Source organism: Actinia tenebrosa, unplaced genomic scaffold (assembly GCF_029948245.1).
Source record: "Actinia tenebrosa isolate PJP-AT-01 unplaced genomic scaffold, QUT_ActTen_1.0 PGA_scaffold17__23_contigs__length_9995812, whole genome shotgun sequence".
Classification (NCBI taxonomy): domain Eukaryota; kingdom Metazoa; phylum Cnidaria; class Anthozoa; order Actiniaria; family Actiniidae; genus Actinia; species Actinia tenebrosa.
In genome coordinates, this window is record NW_028292577.1 from 6,693,820 (window position 1) to 6,713,456 (window position 19,637).

Genomic DNA, 19,637 nt, shown 5'->3' on the forward strand with positions numbered 1-19,637 from the left:
TCTAATGAGTGTGTGTTATTTGCGTTACGACAACCCACACAAAAATAACGTCTTTACACTCTTTCAGTTGCTAAGTTCAAATAAAGTAATACAAAGAAGGTTCTGAATCTTGATGAACTGCTTTATGACGTGCTCTATTTCATCCAAAATATACGATGCGTGCTATGGGCACAAAAGCATCATTCATTATTTTGGAATAATTTCTTCTTGAAGATAGATTAAAATGATAAAACTGAATCGAGAAAGAACAAAAGAAAAGAAAAGAAAAAGATAGGTCGTGTAGAAATCATTTTGCTATAATTCGACCCTAGACTCCTATCCAACGCGCGGCCAACCTTCAAGGCATGGCAACGTAGCTAAGGAGTCAAAATTTTTTAAACAAAAACAAAAAATGCCGTTGTTTGGAAAGAGGCACAAATCACCTCGTAGAAAGCTAGAAGCGGGGGCTTCTAACACTCTAAAGTCTTCACTAGGTCTACCAGAACATAGTGGAAACCCCAGTGATCCAAACAATCCTGTAAAATTAACTCTTGGGGGAAACGAGCTGGTTTTCCAAGATGGCGAATGGTATTCAGGTAAATCCTGTAAATCTGCTAACTTTAAGATTTATAAACTAACTTTATAAACTTTTCTATGACAAAATCATTGCATTGACACGAAAGGTCTACTCTTTTTTTTGACTTGTATTTGATTTCCGTACGAAAGTATTTTAAATTTAATTCCCCTCTGTTAAATTGAGCCAAAAGTTCTTCCGCTGATAGTTTTTTTTAAATAACCCAAGTCTTGTAAATTCGAAGTATGGTTTAATTATACCAGGTATTCAGAAGTTAATTCCTTTTCATGTTTATGAATCTCTTTTATAGAAACTAATCCGGGAGTTGGAGGCAAAGGCAGCGCAGAAGTTAACAAACTACAGAAGCAAAATACTCAGTTAAAAGAAGAAAATAACTATTTGAAGTATAAAATTGATGTTCTGTTAGACATGGTTAGTTTAAGAATATCGTTAAAAATTGCTATTATCATACTCTACTCAGAAGGCCCATTGCCAGAACTATTGGAAAGGGGGGTTAATATTTGCCATTTTAATATGGTTGATGGTTTGTTCGAGCTTTGTCCTCCATTGCTGTTCAGGCCCTCCCCATCCCATGCATTTCATTTCTTTTGTGTGTTTTTTCTTTGTTGAATGCATTTATTTTATTCCTTTTTTGCAATTTTATCTAAGGTTCATCTAACATACATATATATAATGTATATTTGTAGCTCGACACTGTTGATTATTAATGGTACCCATTATGGGATATCATTTACCTAAAATTCCTCTTACAAATGAATAACAGATTTCATTTTCTATTTCTAAAGCTTGCAGCAACTACAGCAGATTGCAATGTGATAGAAAAAGAACTAGAAACATTACAAAGTCAGAAGAGAACTCGAAGCATGCAGAGATAAAGGCATGACCTTACTTCATTCGTAGTGACAACAAAATCACAACAGGTTAACCAGAAGTATACTACTTTCAATGAGACCAATCACACACATGGCAACTGTGGAAAGCCATGTGGGAATGATCGAAGCTTGCAGAGAAAAGAGACTTGACCTTACTTTATTCTTAGTGTCGTAACTTGCAACATAACAACAGACTAAACATACACTTGAAAAAGATGCATGTACATGGGAATGATTCGTTTGATTGATGGTAGAGTGCATACCTTATATCAGTAAAATATATCACAAAATTGCACACATTAGTAAGTTCAATAGATCTCAGTAGACTGCATCTACCTACAAAACTTTGTACTAATTTGACATTTATTTTGTACAAAGTTGACTTTTTCAAAAAAATATGGTATGCACTCTAGTCTATTGCAAACTAATCTGTCCAGACTGATTAGCACAATGTATTAAAATCAGGAGTGAAGAGACTGGCATTGAACATCTGCTTTTTATTGAATGCTATTCCATCTCTTAGTTGTGCCCTATGACAATCAGGAATGTTGCTTTTTCTTGATGATGCCGCATCGTGGTGCTTAATTTCAATTACACCTTTACCAGTTTGTTTATTAGGAAACTCATGTTTCCCTTCCATGTCCACGAAATAATTGCTCCAAGTTAAAGTTTGACCTACTTTGTTCATACATTTTACAGTATTTTATTGTGTTCGACCTCAACTTCATAAATTTGTATTTGTTGTATTTATGTATAGATGTAAAAAAAGCAAGTTTTTCATAAAGTGCTGGCGATCTCAGAATGCTCTGGTATTGGAGTAAAATTCTCCAGCTGAATCTACCATTAATATCTTAGTAAATTGTCAAATGTTCACTTGGTCCTCAGGACTCTATGGACTCAACTAGCTCACTTAAAATTTTTAAACTCATTAAAGTACTGGATGTACATAACATTTTTTATCAAAGTTATAAATAAAGAAACAAGGCATTTGATCTATTTTTATTAGTATAGGTTGGATAGTATGCACCTCTAAAAGACCCTTGCATGTTACATAAAAGCAGCTCAATTTGGAGGACAAAACAAAATAATTTCAATCTCATGAGAATTGGAAATCTATTGTTATGTCCTCCAATTATTGAGCTGCATTGCGACGTGCTGCAAGGCAGGTCTATACACATGCAATGGAGCATTGCTGCTAATGCAATGTGGGCATACACAACAGCGCTGGCAAGGAAGTGTAAAAGAAACAACATTAAAAACTACATGATAAAATAAGTAAAACCCTTTTTGCGTTCTGTTCAGTGCTGTATTACTGAACAGAACACATAAAATAAGGCATGTCTCCTATCAATGTCAAAAGCATGGGAGTGTGGAAGTGATGAAACTACACGTATGGTATAAAAATTAGTAATTCTTGTTCACAGTTGTACTAGTTTCAATCTATATAGTCACCTTGCTATGCCTTCTTGAATTGACTCAAAACAGTTTAAACAATGCTCTGTTCAAAAAACGTTTTCAGAAGACTCTATTTTCATGGTATAAATAAAGAAACAAGAAGCTGACAACAGTATGGAATAGGCCATTCAAATACATGATGGCATTTAACTACCACTACCAACATTTGTACTTCCTAATGAGAATAGTAAGACAATTGGTGCTAATTAACTGAACAGAAAAAGTGTGCAAAGGATTCTGGTAGCTGTAGTTAATGATGCCATATTGCTAATGGTAATATTGGTAAGTTTCATTTGGATTTGTCTTGAAAAAAGATCAATGAACAGGGCTAAAAATGAGGGCTGGTCATTGGACAATGTCCAGCTAGATTTGAAACTTGTGCAGTCAAATGTTTGCCTTGCCAGTCATTTTCACCAGTAAGGTTGACCCATAAAAAAGGTCCAGTATGACTGAGCTAAAACTAATTTGGGTTTTTATTATGACCAGCAACTGACCAGCCATTATTTTTAACCCTGCTAAACATCATATATTATCACAAATTTTGAATCAACTTGCATATTTACATGCAATGTGCACAATTTTCAGGCCTTTTTTGTTAAGAAGTTTAACAAGTTTTTGAATTGTTCATCTTCTTGGTGGTGGGGGTACCCCCATTCCACCAGATGCCGCTGCATTGGGTCCCAGTAAAATCTGTCGCTGTTGCTGCAGCTGAGCTTCTTCTGTTTGCACCCGCTCTACCTCAAAAATCACTGGTAGAGCAAGAATCATGAAGGAGGTGCCGGCTATCCAAAGACTTTGGCTTGTGAAATTGTACAACCACTTTGCTCCGCTGAAGGTATACCCTGTCATAGAAGATGCTGCATTACATAGGCTTTCTGGAAACATCTCTGATAATCCAACTATTCTTTCTAGTACTGTCTCTTGTACATTGTCGAGATTCTATGAATTTAAAATATATCAAGAACATGTCAAAATCAATTTGTCATTATTCTAGGGGTGAATGTTACATCATAGCCGCCATCTTGGTTGACGGTAATAAAGCATTCCTCATGAGCTTCTCTTGCTAGATCAACAAACATGGCGGCTGTGTCACTTACTCGTATCCCAAGGGAATTTGAGTCATGTAGTTGAAGCCAAAGAATAAGTTTAGAAGTTGCATAGATTTTTTGTGCACCCTAAACCAATTTATTTAGCTACGAATTTAGCAAATTGATCAAGAGATTGATATTGGGAAAGCAATATGGTTTTTGTTTGTTACTTTTTGACTCTTTTATGCCTTTTTTCCAAGGAAAATTCTTGAAGACAGCAAAGATCTTGTGTAAGAAACCACCCACGTGTTCAAAGCACAAATCAATTTTTATAGCACAACATCGCAAAACATGGGGATCTTACCTCATCTTCAAGAGAATGAAGCTCAGGCATTCTGAATTTTTAAGAATTGACCACCGATCTTAGAGTAATAGCAAAAAAAATCCGGATTTTTTTGTGAAGGATTTAGATTTCTTCAGATGGTGAGCTTCGTCAATCCTTGTGTCAGCAGATTGGACGACGGGCTCAACATCCACCCAGGCTCCCTCGATCAATTTCTTTACTTTTCCCAACTAAAAATTATATCAAACCAGACTTTTTCTCTGAAAACTGACAAGAAAATAACTCTCCTAAACCAGAATTTTGAATCTTATCATTTTTTAGATCTGTTTTTAATTTTCTAATGGAAACGCTAAAAAATCCACAGGAAGCCCAAGCTCGATTTTAGTGACTCAGTCTAGAAATGTGGGGGGGGGGGGGGGGGGGGGGGACAAGAAAACTTCTTTATGTTTTTCTATAACTTCGAAGAGAATATAAGTAATAGCTGAAGCTCCGTTTCAGCTCCGTTCATGTTCCTCATCATTATTTTATTAGTTTCTTAAATGTTTGAATCAAGGTTTGGGTTTCCTGTGTAGAATGCTCCATCGGTCACGTGACTTTTCCCGGGGAATCGTAAACATTCAGTGGGTAGAAATGACAGAAAGAATAAATGAGTTGAAAGTTTTTGGAAGTTGAAAAAAACCTCTCCAAAATGACAGATACGGTCAGTAGATGCCTGAATCATATGCACGACTTGTTGTTGATGAATTCTCCTCATCGTGGAGTCGATTCAGCGAATCATGTGGTCGATTTGAGCACGTTCTGTCTTCAAAGCGTTTCAGACTCAGAGTTGGGTAAGAATTTATACTTTTATAAGATACAATAGAGCCTGTAGAATTGCGATTTTTGTTACTTTAAGACAAGAACGTTTGTCAAGACTTCCTGATCGGCATATTTTGTCGGTCAAGAGTCACATATCCCCATTCCCGAAGGGACAATATAAAATCATAACTAAGAAAAGTGCTAAGGGATTGAAAGAGTGAACGACAAGAAGATCTTAGAGGACAGGTTAATGAGAGTACACATACCACCTAACTTTAATAACAAAATATTAGACCCTTTTACCTTGAGGATAATGTTTTCCCATTTAACACTATCTTATTCTCTTGAGAATAAGATTCTTCATTTTGTTGTATCCATATTCATGTGTTCTCATTTGCAACTGTTAAACAAAGACAGAGTACAGGGAAAAACTGGTCACTTCACTTCCTCCTCCCCTTTCCCCTTTTCCACCATCCCCCCTCCCCTTAGGCCACTAAGACCACTATTATTTTATTAATGTTTCATTAATACTTCTTAACAGCTTATTGCTCATCTTTGCTCTTCAATGAAAGCAATGGCATTATCAGTTTCCTGCAGAAAACAGTGGGAAATAATGAGGTGTGTGAAACCATTCTTTATTAGGAGAGGGTCCTCGAGGGGGGGAGGGGGGGGGGCTAATCCCATTTCCCAGCCCCCATTTTGACCAAATCCCATAGTCCCAGCCTATGTTTGCTTAAATCTCAATCCCATTCTATTTTTTTTATTCCCACTCCCATTGCATAAAATCCCATTTTCCCAGACCAAAAGGGGGGATCCCAACTCCCATTTTACCCCTTCAGGTTGGTGGTAACAATCTTTTGTATGATTCCTTGTTAACTTTGGAATCCATATTAGTTAATGCCACCAACATTGCTGCCATGTGTTTGTCCTTTGACTCTCTTGGGAATGGATGACAAAACATCAATATATGCACAATGATGGTATACAGTAATCCCTTTAGATTTTTATCTCTAGGATTTTTCTATACCTCCCATATACCTGTAGTTTGGAATGTACCCTTCTTGCAGAAAGTTTCATTACACTGTACTAAAAATATACCCTTCTCAGACCATCCCTACCCCTTGGAAATTCCCATCCCACTCCATGGGGGAGGTATGGATGTTTTCTGGAACTACACAATATACGCTGTACCCTTCTCAGACCTTCCCCACTCCTTGGAAATTCCAAGCCCCTCCATGGGGAAGATATGGATTTTTTTTGGAACTACACAATATACACTTCTTAGACATCCCCTACCCCTTGGAAATTCCATTTCCCATCCATGAGGGAGGTATTGATATTTCAGGTGACTTGAGATATTTAGTTTTGTCAACATTTCTGTCTACACTTTCAGTTTGCAGAGAGTAAGACAGAAATCTTGAAGTTCCTAAAGTCATATATCCAAAAGCTGGAAAGCCATGTTAACCCCTATGCTGTTGAAATAAAGGTACTAGTTTTAAAATATGTTTGTTTGGGCTTCCTGTGGTACATGTAACATACTACCAGTAGTGGAGGGTTGGATAGTAAGTCAGTAAGGTATCGGCTGATACCACACCATTAGTCTACTGACAACCTACCATCAACCTGCCATTACTTTTTTTACAGACACCTACAAACTATGAACATCATACAGATATCCTATCAAACAACCCAGAGATAATATACCAACAACCAGCTACCATTAATTTACCAACATTCCACCACATATTACCAACAATCTACCAAAAACCTCACAATATTCTACCAACAACCTCTTTGGAGGTCATATTGTTTACTATTACAAACTCAGAATAATTGCTATCTGGGGTGGGAGTATGAGATGCTCAATAGTTTGTTTTGGGCTTCCTGTGGTTCATGCTACACAATACCAGTAGAAAGTTTTTTTAGAGACTACAGTATCTTTAATCTTCACATTATAGGATATCTGTGTGAAGCTTTTTTCACTGGAACAAACAAGTAAAGTAAAAGTGGAAACCTTTCCTTTATTAGTTCAGGTAATTAAGCCATGAAAACGGTGCGCAGGTGATAAACATGCCTTGGCATGGTACCAACATGGTCATGACACAGTACACCAGCATAGCATGTCTCAGCACAGCACAGCATGACAAATCACAGCACACCATGACACAGCACAGCACAGTACATACATTACATGGAATTTTTCATTTTCATAGCTCATGGTCATGGAGTTGTCAAGGTCATTTAGTTGTCAAGGTCATTGAGCTTTTAGGGTCAAGGAATGGCACAGCATTGCAAAGCACAACACAGCACATACATTGCATGGCATTTTCAAAGTCATGTAAAAGCTGCTCTATCAAGCTGTTGTCTTTCACTCTGTTTTTGTCTTTATAATAATTATAAGCATTATTCAACTAGTACTGTAGATATATTTATATTTATATTTTAAATTTACAATGTAGTTACTGGGGATGAAGCTTGAGAAGTCTGTTGTTGACAAACTGGATGTCCCAAAATTGGTTGACAAGTATCCTTTGGTGACCCTTTTACTAACATGCGCCGGTTTTCCGGCTTAAGTTAAAAGAGTGAAAATCCTACATGCTTGAAAACCTGTAAACTAATGAGAACTAATGCAGTCAACTCTTGTAACACTGGAACACTCAGGACCATCACTTTATGCCCGTAATAGGTAGAGTCCGCACTAGCATTTTTTGTCATTGTTTTCCACCGGGAATTTTGCTTTTGTCTGCAATAGTTGTCCGTATTATTGGGGTATCTGCAAGGTGACAGCTGACTCTATTGCCTACGCCAGTGGTGGGAGGGGGGACGGGGAGTGACCAATATTACAATGAGGTAAAGAGGCAACCCATCACAAATCACTAGAACAGTGAACAAGTAAAATCATCTAGTCCCATCACAGATATTGGGGAGTAATGATAAAAGGGTAAATTTAACACCATGAAAAGATGAAAAAACTTACTGACATTTCAGCACTAGTCCTTCTTCTGAGTCTTTTACTCCAGTGTTAAATTTACCCTTTTGCCATTACTGTTTCATTAGAAACACAGATGCAGCTCACACTAGTTTTTAGCTAGTTGTCTCTTCTAGATATTGGGGAGATTTATTGAATGCCTCTGCACCCCCTCCCCCAAATTTCCCCCAGCCAAGAAATGCCCCCAAAATTGTGAAATTACTTTATAATAAGTAATACTTTATTTTTAAAGCTTGTGAAATATGATGATGCATGAATCTTTAACCTTAAAATTTTACAGATATTTCAGTGCTTGTATGCAGTCTTTAAAACAACAGTCCACAGGTTTGGTTGATTTAGCTTGTGTCCTGCACATTGGGGAGGGGAGGAGAGGAGTAAGGGGAGGGGGACTTCCCTCCTCCCCAGTCCCCTTTCCTTCTCCGCCCCCTTCCCCAAAGTGCCGCTATGCAGGCTAGGGTTGTTTTAAATGAATTATATTGTATAATGCTTGTATAATGTTTGTTTGTAGTGCGCCATTGGATTTATGCAATTCTTGGTATTTTTGCTGAGGAATTCCCTGAGTACATGATCAACTATTCTGACAGGCTTCTTTTGATTTACATCAACATACTCAAATTTGAGGTAGGTTTTTATAATGTTAAACTTTCTTTTAATTTTCATCTGAATGTCACACCTCAGTAGAGTGTATTTGCACCTCCCCTTGCAAATCACTCTTGGTGAATAATGGAATAAATATTTTCTGGTACTACACAATAAACCCTTTTCAGACCCTCTCCCTTCTCACCCCTTGGAAATTCCAATCCCCCTCAATAAGGAGGTATGGATATTTTTTGAAACTGCACAATATTCCCCTGTACAGACCTACCCCACCCCTTGTTAGATCCAATCTTTCTCTCTTTGGAATAGGAAAGGAATTTTATTGCATGTATATACGTCATGTGCCCCTTATTCAGACCCACCCCCTCCTCAGTAGTAATTCAAACCCCACTTCAGGATGATATAAAAGTTCTCTTGATTCCTTGACACTATAAAGGGTGATATACAATTCTTCATTTGTGAAATTAGATGGTTAGCAAGAAATCAAAGAAACCAGATATGACAGTGATTGCAGGCTGTTTGAAGGGCCTGACGTCATTTCTGGTCAACTTTACTCAGTCAGTTGAAGAAGGTAACATTTTACACAGTCTGTACTATATATTTATTGTATGCTCATATGCAAATATACTTTTTAATATCACGTACCCTCAGTGTGGGTTTAAAACCTAAAACGTTATTCTTGTTACCTCCCTTCTTGCTGCAGAAACAAAGTACCTTTTGCAACCTTGCATGATTTGGGCTCACATTTTTGTCTTAAAACTGTTTATTTTAGGTTCAAAATTTTCCAAAGATATTTATGGATTTGTAAGAAGAGCTGTTGATCCTCAAGTATGATTGTATTTATTTTTTTATCCTTTTCCAAATAATAATTTAAGATATTAGGCAATCTACTTCAGAGACATATGATCAAAGATATGATACCAAATCCTTCAATCATTATGTGCATGGATTTCTTGCTCATAATATTATGAATGTGGTTGTTTCATAGGTTGACCTGACTCGATATGAAGTCCCTAGAGGTATGTGTGAATACTGTTATCTTTAACAGTATTACCATCAACATCATCAACAGAATCATCAATTCTCATTTTCTTTATTTTCATCATCATCATCATCATCATTCATCAATATACAGGTGTATTAGCTTCATCACCATACTTACTAAAAGCATTATTCGTCAATACCTTGATCATCTTTAGTGTCATCAACACTAGCATCATTATCATCATCCACATCATTTTCAACATCATCATTACCACCATCATCATCACCATCTTTATAATCATTATATCACCATACTCATCATCATCATCATCATAATCATTATTGTCATCACCATACTCATCATATCATCAGCATCATTATTATCATTAACATAATCATCATCATCACTATCCTTATCAACATTATCATCACCATCTTTATCATCATCATCCTCATCATCACCATCATCCTCATTATTGTCATCAGCAGGAGCAGTGGCATCAAGATAGACATCATCATAAGTAACCATTCTTGTAACAACAACTACAACTTTACCTTTGTCGCCAGTGTGTACAACCAGTGTGTATACATCTACTCTAGTGCCTTTAAGAACTTTTTCTCTTTCTTTCAGCTGGTCTTAACCTTTTTGCAAAGCATGCTGGGCAGCTTATTGGATACATGACGAATGACTATCAGGTTTGTTGTTGCTACCAGACACAAATGTTGCACAGAATGCAACATGGGTAGGATGAGGAAAAGGAAGGGAAAGGGAGGGAATGTGCATGATGTGAGAAAATACCAGTTCTTCACTCAAGTCATAAATTTTGAATCTAAGTATTACCACATAATAGATGTCTTTACCTGGGGCATAACGTTTTCCCATTACAGAGCTTGTTTCATTCATATGAGAATAAGATTCTCTGTTTAAGTTCTATCCATGGGTAGCATGGTGGCATACGCGGCTAATGCATCTCTTTCACCACTGTGAGTCCAACAGGTCATGTCGCTGGTTCGAACCCTGCGGTTGCCACACGTGAATTGAGTTTGTTTGATGTGTTGTTCTTTCCTGTGCTACGAGGGTTTTCTCCATGTTCTCCAGTTTTCTCCCTCCTTAAAAATCAACATGTGAGTTGAGCGTTGTGTGCATAGAACATTAAATGTAGTGGTAGTGCGTGTGAGTGTGTGAGTCCCTCATTAGTGCAAAAGCGCTAGAACCATTAGACACTTAAATAAAGTGATTTTTATATATATTCATGTGTCTCCTCATGTGCAACCATTAAACAAAGAAATGATACTCTAGGGAATGACATGAGTTTTGGAATAGTAAGACATTAGCCCAAGCTAATTAGAAGGGTCCTATAAACCTAATCCATCAACTAATCCATCGTATTGTTTTCTACTTGTTTTAATTGTGTTGTACCTCTCCTTGTTGTTAGAAAAGCATGGCATTGCTGATGTTTCCATTCACCCATTGTTTGATTTGTGATAGGCTTCGTATGATTGTTTTTATCGCTGGTGTTGTCATCATAACACAGAAACTAAGTATGCTGGTATTGCTGCAATGGACTCATTTTTGAAAGAAGTAAGCTTTCTTTGGCAAAAAATAAGTTTACTTTATTTATGATAATGTTGATGAAATGGCGATAATGATGATGATAAAGGGAATGATGCTGCTGGTGGTCATGATGATGATGACAATGATGATGATGCTGGTGTTAATAATGGTTAATGATTTGATGATGGTGGTCATGATGATGTTGATGGTGGTGGTGATTATGATGATGATGATGGTGACAGGGATAGTGGTGATGGTGTTGGTCATGACAATGGTCATGATAGTTACGATGGTGTTGATGATGGTGTGGAGATAATGTGATGATATCTTAATAATTGATGATGACGGTGGTGATTATAATGGTAATGATGATGATGATGATGGTGTTGGTATAAACGTTGATGACAATGATGACATACAAGGACTTACTTTTGATTGTGTAATTATCAGGTGTCAGAGTACATTATTTCACAACCCCAAGAAACGTTGGACTCCAAGAAGATTTTTAAGGTAAAATAAATAAACTTACTAAATCACTAGAATCATTCGGTGTTTTAATTAACAAGATATATATTTCAAAAGAGCTGTTACATCAATAGATCATTTGCATTATAGTGACATATACTACCACTACCAGAATGCCTATATTGCAAACTTTAATTTGTTCAAAAGAATCTTGGATGTGAGGCTCACATGAAAATACTAATTAAAGAAATCATTTTTTCTAGATGGAATTTGTAGCATTTCTTTTGTATTTTAGTGTTAGCTTTGCATCTAAAATCATTTTAGAGGGATCCATTTTCTTACCATTCCCATGAGAGAGTAACAATTTGAATAAGGAAATGAAATTTGCAAAGAATTATGGTATTGGTAGTAAAATGAAACCACTTTCTTTGTAGTACTTCATCATGAAGTTCAGGTCTATTCTTGACACCAACACAAGCGATACTCGTCAAATGGCCATTGGAATTAAAGGTTATGGATTCTTTGCTAAGGTATGCTTCCCTTCTTTGCCATCCTTTCCACCTGTCATGATTCCTTTTCTCTCCCCTACCCTCTCCTTCCCAGTGATTGCAATCGGGTTTTTTAATCAAGACATTTTAAACCCACCTTACTGCTCAAATTTCAGTCCCAAGCATTGTGTTGTAGGTGCCAATCCATTTTTAGGAAGCCCTCGTCAATATAAGTGGAGTGTGTCCTTTTCGTTCAATTTTATGTAAAGGTCTGCACGATTTCTGCATTAACATGATTCTCTTCTCGTTTCCATGTTTACATTTTCTTCCCTCTTCGTCTCTCCTCTGCCTTCCCATTCCTGTTACAATCCTCGTGTCTCTAAGGTCGCGTGATAATTAGACCTCTTTACCTTGGGCGTAATGTTTTCCCATTTCACACCACATTTGTTTGAGTCATACCCATATTCATGTGTCTTCTCGTGCGAAGAAACAAAGAAATAATAATCAAGAGAATGACATGTGACCTGAAATGAGAAAACTTTACGCCCAAGGTAAATAGGTCTATTCTATCTACTTACGACGGATGATTAACGTATGATTATTTTAGTCATGTAAGATGTTCATGAAGACAGAGGATGTAAAGTTTATGTTTACAGAAATGATGCAGCGAAGTGAGCAAATCTATCTCAGGTTGGTAATTAAATTATGAACTTGTGTGTCGGGTCATAATATATTTAATTGACATGTGTCTTATAACTAATAATTTATTTTGTCGAGCTTCTGGACTAAGGCTGCGTTCATAATGTATGGTAGGGGGGGCAGGTGAAATTGAGGGGGGATCGGGAAAATTTTGGTAGGAAAAAGGCGGGATGGGAAAATTTTTATCAGAAAAATGGGGGGCATGCACAATTTTTAGAAGAAGCTACAAGCCTTGCTTAGGGGGGATTGTATTTTTTTGCATGACTTTAAGGGGGGTGTTAAGAATTATTCTGAACATTTCAAATTTTCACCTGCACCCCCCCCCCCCTCCCCCCTCCTCTGCCATACATTATGAAACGCAGCCTAAGCTTCCGTTTTGTGGTTTTCTCCTATGCTTCAAGGGTTTTTCTCCGGTTTTTCTCCTTCCCCAAAAATCAACTCCTATAATTAAAATTCGATTATGGAATGAGTCCCACAGGTTTGTTAGTAACTGGCTATTAAGTGCTACCCTCTTAGGAAGCAAGGACGGTTATTTAAACCATTAACAAACCTTCCCCTCCTTTTACTCTTTCAGCAAAGGAGAACTCATTGAAGACAGAATCCACCAGCTTCCAAATTTCCTGGAGGCTTTGTCATTTATCATCGAAGAACTAGACGAGGTAAGAAAATTGTCCAAGGTTGGTTTTGTTATAATCGCTTCTTACACACTTTAGCAAGTTTTTTGAAAAGAAATTGAAGAACTAGACGAGGTAAGAAAATTGGTTGGTTTTGTCGTAATCGGTGTTTTTACACACTTTTAGTAAGTTTTTTGAATAGAAAATGAAAAACTAGAAGAGGTAAGAAAATTGCTCAAGGTTGGGTTTGTTGTAATCGGTATTTTTGCACACTTTTAGCAAATTTTGTGAATAGAAATTGAAGAACTAAACGAGGTAAAAAATTGCCCAAGGTTGCTTTTGTTATAATGGTTTTTACACACTTTTAGCAAGTTTTTTGAATAGAAATTGAAGAACTTGACGAGGTAAAAAAATCTCCCAAGGTTGGTTTTGTCGTAATCGGTGTTTACACACCTTTAGCAAGTTTTCTAAATAGAAGAGGAACATTTTGCAAGCTTTCTAGCATTTTTGGCATTAGGAAAGATAGCAATATAACTTTTTCATTTTTTTTCTAACTTAGAGAGAATTATTTTGCATAAAATAATTGCACTTGATACGGTCACTGTACGAGCAACCGCGCGCGAAATTAGTAACGAACCAATCAAAACCCTTGGTCACGGTATGCTTCTTTTTTAACAGATCACGGACGGCTTTCTTGTGTCCCTCGAGAGACTCATCATAGTCCTGTTTGAACACTTCCCCAAGTTAACCAAAGGACCCAGATTCCTTTGCTACAGGTCTCTGGTGAAGCTGTTGTTTAACTTGTCAACCAAGGGAGCCGTGCTCAAGTATTTACTCTCGCAAATCAGTGAGTATAGTAACAGAGTGAAAATGTTAAGTGTTACAAAATAATACATGGTACGACTTGTTGCAAAACCACTGAACATTACTTTTTACCTTGAGTAAAAGTATCATTTCTTTGTTTAACTGTTGTGCAGAAGGCACATGAACATGGATACAACTCAATAAAAAAATCGTATTCTTAAGAGAGTGACATGTGGTCTGTAATGGGAAAACATTGCACCCAAGGTAATGAGATATATTCTCATGCACAACCGTTAAATAAAGAAATGATACTCTAGGGAATGACACGAGGTTTGAAATGGGAAACTATTACACCCAAGATAAAAACGCCTGTGTATTTCTTTCGTTTCAGTTTATCATGGTCTCATAAGGACTTGCTCTCATCCTGTTGTAATTTCCGAGGTTTGTTTGAGAGTCATTAAATTTGTGTATATAGATCTGGTGTGATTTACATAAGGGGTTGCCCGTATGTAGGACTGGCGTTTGAAAATACTTCTTAGAAATGCAATAGGTGGTGTGCGCTGCTAATTTGGTGCCTTTTACTGCTGTGGTCATGAGTTGCGTGTTTGTTCTCTCTTGTGTTTCTTTTCCAGGCTTTCCGGTTTTCCTCCCTCTGGAAAAATCAACTTCAAAATTCCTTTTTTTTCTTCACACACCTTGTCTAAATAAATGTTGTTGTTGTTATTCTGAATGAATCAATGACTGTTTTCTCAGGTTGACGATGAAGGCATGGAAGCAAATGGTTTACAAAGACGACAGAAAGTTTCGTACAAGGATTACCTTGAGCTGTGGGAGTATCTGCTTGATAAGAATAAGTTTAAGGTTGGTGTCTAATCATTCTGGTGTTACTGTCACTTCATTGTAATAGTAGCAACGACGACGGCAACAATAACAACAACAACGAAGGCTGTGACAACAACCACAGTAGCAACAGTTACAGTAACAACACCAACGATGACAGCAACATCAACGATCATATAAAGAACGATGATGACAAAAAATGCGTCATCTATGGAGAAACACGTCAAATAAATAAAGTGAATGAAAATGAAGGAGGAAAGAAAGAAAGGAAGAAGGAAGAAAGAAAAAGAAGGAAAGAAGGAAAAAACCAACTGGAATTGTGTTGGAGAAGCAAGAATACCTTTAACCCATTTATTTTATTCTTTGCCTCTTCTAGCATCTCAACTTATTGGCTACAGACCTGGAGAAGAGAGAAGCCATGCATGAGATGGTTTACGATGAAATGATTCAAGCAATTTTGAGAATTATCCACAAACTAGACTTGACATCTACAAAAGATGGTCAATCAGACGATCAGGTAAGAGTTAAGGCTTTTATTTCTTAGGTCTTTTGAGGGAGGGGGGGGGGGATTTTGTAGGCAGATCTTTAATGCGGATACCATTTAACTGTACTGATAAGAACTGTGATTGGTTGGTTTGTTCTTCCTGATTTTGTACTGGTTCATAGCAGACACCATTTGACGGCAATAATACGTACGGTTATTGGCTGGCGTGTTTTACTATTCAACAGTATTTTATTGATTTTGAAGCGCATTGAGACCATGTAAAATGCGCTATATAAGAACCCCGTTATTATTGTTATTATTTTGATTGGCTTAGAGCTGATGCCATTTGTTGCACGAATAAAAATACCTTTCCGAGGCATTCCACAGGGAACCCACTTTAGAAACATATTATAAAAATAAAAAATCAATCTTTTTCAGGGCGAGGACACCCAAGAAAGGTCCACCTCTGGCCCCAGTGATGCAGACAAGACTGATTTAGTATTGTCTGACCCTGTTGCTGGCCTGCAGCCGCGAGTACAGAAAGATTTTCTTGTGTTCATCAACCTAGTAGATTTTTGCAAGTAAGTATTTACCTACAAGAGGTCGAGGGCTCGGAGGTCCATGGAAATTTCTGGAATGGAATTTGGCGTCTCAAATGTTTTTTCACTTAGTGTTCTTGTACATTTTTCAAATGACAGATATCAGAGTTACGCACTATTGATTTAATTCAAACAATTGTTTCATGTCGAGGCATTTGGGTCAATAACAATCAATGTATAGAAACTGAACCAAATGTGGCAATCGTTTGAAGGCAATAGAGTGTAACTATGATATCTGTTATTGTTTGTTTCTTAGGGCAGTTCTACCAGTGCACTGTAACCAATCGTTTGAACGTTGGATCTACGTTTTTGGGAGAGACATTATCGTTTTGTCAACAAGGTACGTGTTTTCTCTTTCATTCATTCATTCGCTCCTTCTCCTCTATTTATTTATCCACCATGCATCTTCCTTCCATGCATCCATGAATCCATCTATCCATCCATCCATCCATCATCCATCCATCCATCCATCCATCCATCCATGCATCCATCTATCCATGCATCCATCTATCCATCCATCCATCCATCCATCCATCCATCCATCCATCCATTTATCCATCCATCCATCCATTCACCCATGCACCCATCCATGCATCCATCTATCCATGCATCCATCTATCCATGCATTCATCCATCCATCTATCCATCCATCCGTCCATCCATCCGTCCGTCCATCCATCCATCCGTCCGTCCGTCCATCCGTCCGTCCGTCCGTCCGTCCATCCATCCATCCGTCCATCCATCCATCCATCCATCCATCCATCCTTTCATGCATGTATCTATGCACCCATCGATCTTCCAATCCTTCCCATCGACTTTGAATTCTACATTCTGTTTGTAATATATTTTATTTCTTTTTGTCTTACACAGGTTTCCAGTCATTAGTGGGTTCTACAAACTTCTCCAGGTGACCATGAAGATTAGCAAGGAGATTCGTTTCTTCAAGGTACAAGAAAAATACCGAAAATCGAAGCCAAACAAGATGGAATTGAAATTGAATTGGAATCGTTTTTTCTCTTGGGAGACTGGGTAGAGTGTAAGGCTTCTTTCCCCCTCCCCCTCCCCCCTCATTCAATCTAATAATATAATAATCACTATCATCAGGACATCAAAATGGAAAACCAGAAGACCGCTGAAGATATGGATACAGAGGTCGCAGACAACAGTGATTGTACCAACTGCTTTGTTCTGTTCAGAAAGTTTATCCAAGAGGTATGTTTTGAAAGGTCATGTTTAAACAGTTCTCTCGAGATGAAAGTCCCGTGAAAGTCTACGTCCTTGGATGGTGTCACCTTGCCATGGTACCACCCTGGGATGGCGTTGCCCCGGAATGGTGTCTCCCTGCCATGGTGTTGCACCACCATGGTGTTCCTCCCGCCATAGTGTTCCTCCGGCCATGGTGTTCCTCCCGCCATGGTGTTCCTCCCACCATGGTGTCTCCATGCCATTGTGTCCCCCCACCATGGTGCTCCCACGTCATGGTGTCCCCCCGCTATGGTGTCCCCCCGCCATGGTGTTGCCCAAGGTCCAAAAAAATACATATAAATGTAGCCTTAGTCTTCAGCCATTTCTAATACCTTAACTCGATACTTCTTTATTTTTTTCTTTCAAGGTTTTAGTAAAGATGAAGCAATACAAGGAGGACCTGCTTTCTTCCTGTCTCGAGCTTGTCGTGTCTCTGCCACACGAGTTGGTCCTGCTTGACGTCTCTAGTATTGTTCCCGCTCTAGAGGTAAAGACTTGTCAATACTGTTGGGAATCAAGGGTGGTGTAGTCATAGGTGCACATGTCTCCCTCCTTCGAGGTCGCGGGTTATTTCCTGGGCTCGGCATCAATTATGAGTAGAGTTAAGTCTCTCCATTGATTTCAAGGTTCCTCCTGTCTTACTCATTCCCCAAAATCTAACACGCTAAATTCCAACTTGATGTGTCAGTTAGTCGTGTCCTGCTCAGATGTTCAACAACATAATTTTGGTAGAAAAACCAAGGAACCAAACGTTTTTTCATTGGAAGTAGAATATTAATTCCTTATAAGCTTTTAAGGTTATTTTCCATTTTTTTTACCTCAGCTGACGTTGAAGCTTGGTCTTAGTTACCCTCCTCTAGCTCAGGCAGGCATTGATGCCTTGGAGTCGTGGAACGAGACCCTTCCTCATGATGTATTGAGACCTTACTTTAAAGACATTCTGCCTTGCTTTGATGGGTATCTGAAGAGCACTGTAGAATCAGGTGAGCAAGATAATGGAAGGCGATTTTTCCTTCCTTCCTTCCTTCCTGCCTTCCTTCCTTCCTGCCTTCCTTCCTTCCTGCCTGCCTGCCTGCCTGCCTGCCTGCCTTCCTTCCTTCCTTCCTTCCTGCCTTTCTTCCTGCCTTCCTGCCTTCCTTCCTTCCTTCCTTCCTGCCTTCCTGCCTGCCTGCCTTCCTTCCTTCCTTCCTTCCTGCCTTTCTTCCTGCCTTCCTTCCTCCCTCCCTCCCTCCCTCCCTCCCTCCCTTCCTTCCTTTATTTATTCATTCATCTCTTCATTCTTTCACTTATTTTTCCTTTTATTTATATCAGATAATTTCTCCCAAGAGGCAAGCAAAACAATTACCATGGCAACGGCAACGTCATCAACAAGGGGAAGGAAGATCCCTGTAAAGTTGTTAAAATCTTCAAAAGTCGACAAAGAAGTAAGCTTATTTCAGTCGTAATAACTGGGAAATTTGATTTTAGTTACTAAAAAATAATGATATTTTTTTGGCAAACTGGACATACGTTCTGTTCAAAGAATGCGCTGTCTCTACTAAAACAGCGTTTGGGGATAACTTGTGGTTAATGCAATTTTTGTTTTGTTTTTTGTTTTTGTTAAATACAGACTAACATATTATAGATATTTTATTATATATATTATCTTTGGTTGCGTTTGATAGAGCACAGAAGGTCCGCTAATCAAGATAAGAAGCCGCATTCTTCGCCTTCTCGGTACTCTAGGAGGTGCTGTGAATCTCGGTCTCCTTGGATCCGACATCGCTGTTGATCCATCTCGAGCCGTTGCCTGGGATACCACAAACCATCTGTCGTTCGCTGTGCCATTTCAAGACATGAAGCCAACTATATACCTCGGTAAAAAAATCTCCCTTGTAAAACCAATTTTTTAAAGTCTTTACTTGAGTTCGGGGAAGACTGGTACCCATTTGTCGTGCATGGAATTATGGGGTTAAACATCTTTCTCTTAATAGAACTATTTACCTTCGTTGTTTGTTGTCCCATTTCAGACCATGTGATGCCACTCTTGGGAGTTGATTCTTTCATGTGTTGATATTTTTATGAAACTTTCATAATAAAAGAACAATTCTCAAGGGAATGTCACGTGGACTGAAATGGGTAACTTGCATACGAAGGTAAAAAGAGGTCTATTCAGTCCCATAATGTTACATTTGTATAGTCGTTCAATGTTTTCCTAGGGAAGT

The 19,637-nt window shown here is 38.1% G+C and overlaps 3 protein-coding genes across 3 annotated transcripts in view; 2 read left to right on the forward strand and 1 right to left on the reverse strand.

Moving 5' to 3' along the window:
* Positions 1-350: 350 nt before the first annotated feature.
* Positions 351-2,438, forward strand: LOC116286231 (protein chibby homolog 1). Its single transcript, XM_031692692.2, has 3 exons — positions 351-575; positions 864-985; positions 1,360-2,438. Exons 1-3 carry the CDS (start codon positions 392-394, stop codon positions 1,447-1,449), a joined length of 396 nt encoding a protein of 131 aa, XP_031548552.1. The 5' UTR covers positions 351-391; the 3' UTR covers positions 1,450-2,438.
* Positions 1,928-4,421, reverse strand: LOC116286232 (mitochondrial import receptor subunit TOM22 homolog). Its single transcript, XM_031692694.2, has 2 exons — positions 4,294-4,421; positions 1,928-3,840 (listed from the first exon to the last, which is right to left on the reverse strand). The coding sequence occupies exons 1-2, from the start codon at positions 4,321-4,323 to the stop codon at positions 3,526-3,528; spliced, it is 345 nt and encodes a 114-aa protein (XP_031548554.2). The 5' UTR covers positions 4,324-4,421; the 3' UTR covers positions 1,928-3,525.
* A 467-nt stretch (positions 4,422-4,888) lies between these two features.
* Positions 4,889-19,637, forward strand: part of LOC116309119 (DNA-dependent protein kinase catalytic subunit) — a gene marked incomplete at its 3' end in the record, with an annotated part of 61,076 nt that continues 46,327 nt past the window's right edge. Inside the window, exons 1-28 of the mRNA XM_089031677.1 lie at positions 4,889-5,102; positions 5,612-5,688; positions 6,464-6,556; positions 7,029-7,103; positions 7,530-7,594; positions 8,340-8,383; positions 8,568-8,680; positions 9,125-9,227; positions 9,429-9,484; positions 9,645-9,675; positions 10,272-10,336; positions 11,130-11,222; positions 11,646-11,705; positions 12,095-12,190; positions 12,756-12,838; positions 13,422-13,506; positions 14,140-14,308; positions 14,657-14,706; positions 15,019-15,126; positions 15,482-15,622; positions 16,028-16,170; positions 16,445-16,528; positions 17,059-17,134; positions 17,293-17,400; positions 17,801-17,920; positions 18,257-18,416; positions 18,745-18,857; positions 19,098-19,290. Of these exons, the coding sequence (XP_088887803.1) occupies positions 4,961-5,102; positions 5,612-5,688; positions 6,464-6,556; positions 7,029-7,103; positions 7,530-7,594; positions 8,340-8,383; positions 8,568-8,680; positions 9,125-9,227; positions 9,429-9,484; positions 9,645-9,675; positions 10,272-10,336; positions 11,130-11,222; positions 11,646-11,705; positions 12,095-12,190; positions 12,756-12,838; positions 13,422-13,506; positions 14,140-14,308; positions 14,657-14,706; positions 15,019-15,126; positions 15,482-15,622; positions 16,028-16,170; positions 16,445-16,528; positions 17,059-17,134; positions 17,293-17,400; positions 17,801-17,920; positions 18,257-18,416; positions 18,745-18,857; positions 19,098-19,290 (2,746 nt within the window). The remainder of the gene's footprint in view (positions 5,103-5,611; positions 5,689-6,463; positions 6,557-7,028; positions 7,104-7,529; positions 7,595-8,339; positions 8,384-8,567; positions 8,681-9,124; positions 9,228-9,428; positions 9,485-9,644; positions 9,676-10,271; positions 10,337-11,129; positions 11,223-11,645; positions 11,706-12,094; positions 12,191-12,755; positions 12,839-13,421; positions 13,507-14,139; positions 14,309-14,656; positions 14,707-15,018; positions 15,127-15,481; positions 15,623-16,027; positions 16,171-16,444; positions 16,529-17,058; positions 17,135-17,292; positions 17,401-17,800; positions 17,921-18,256; positions 18,417-18,744; positions 18,858-19,097; positions 19,291-19,637) is intronic.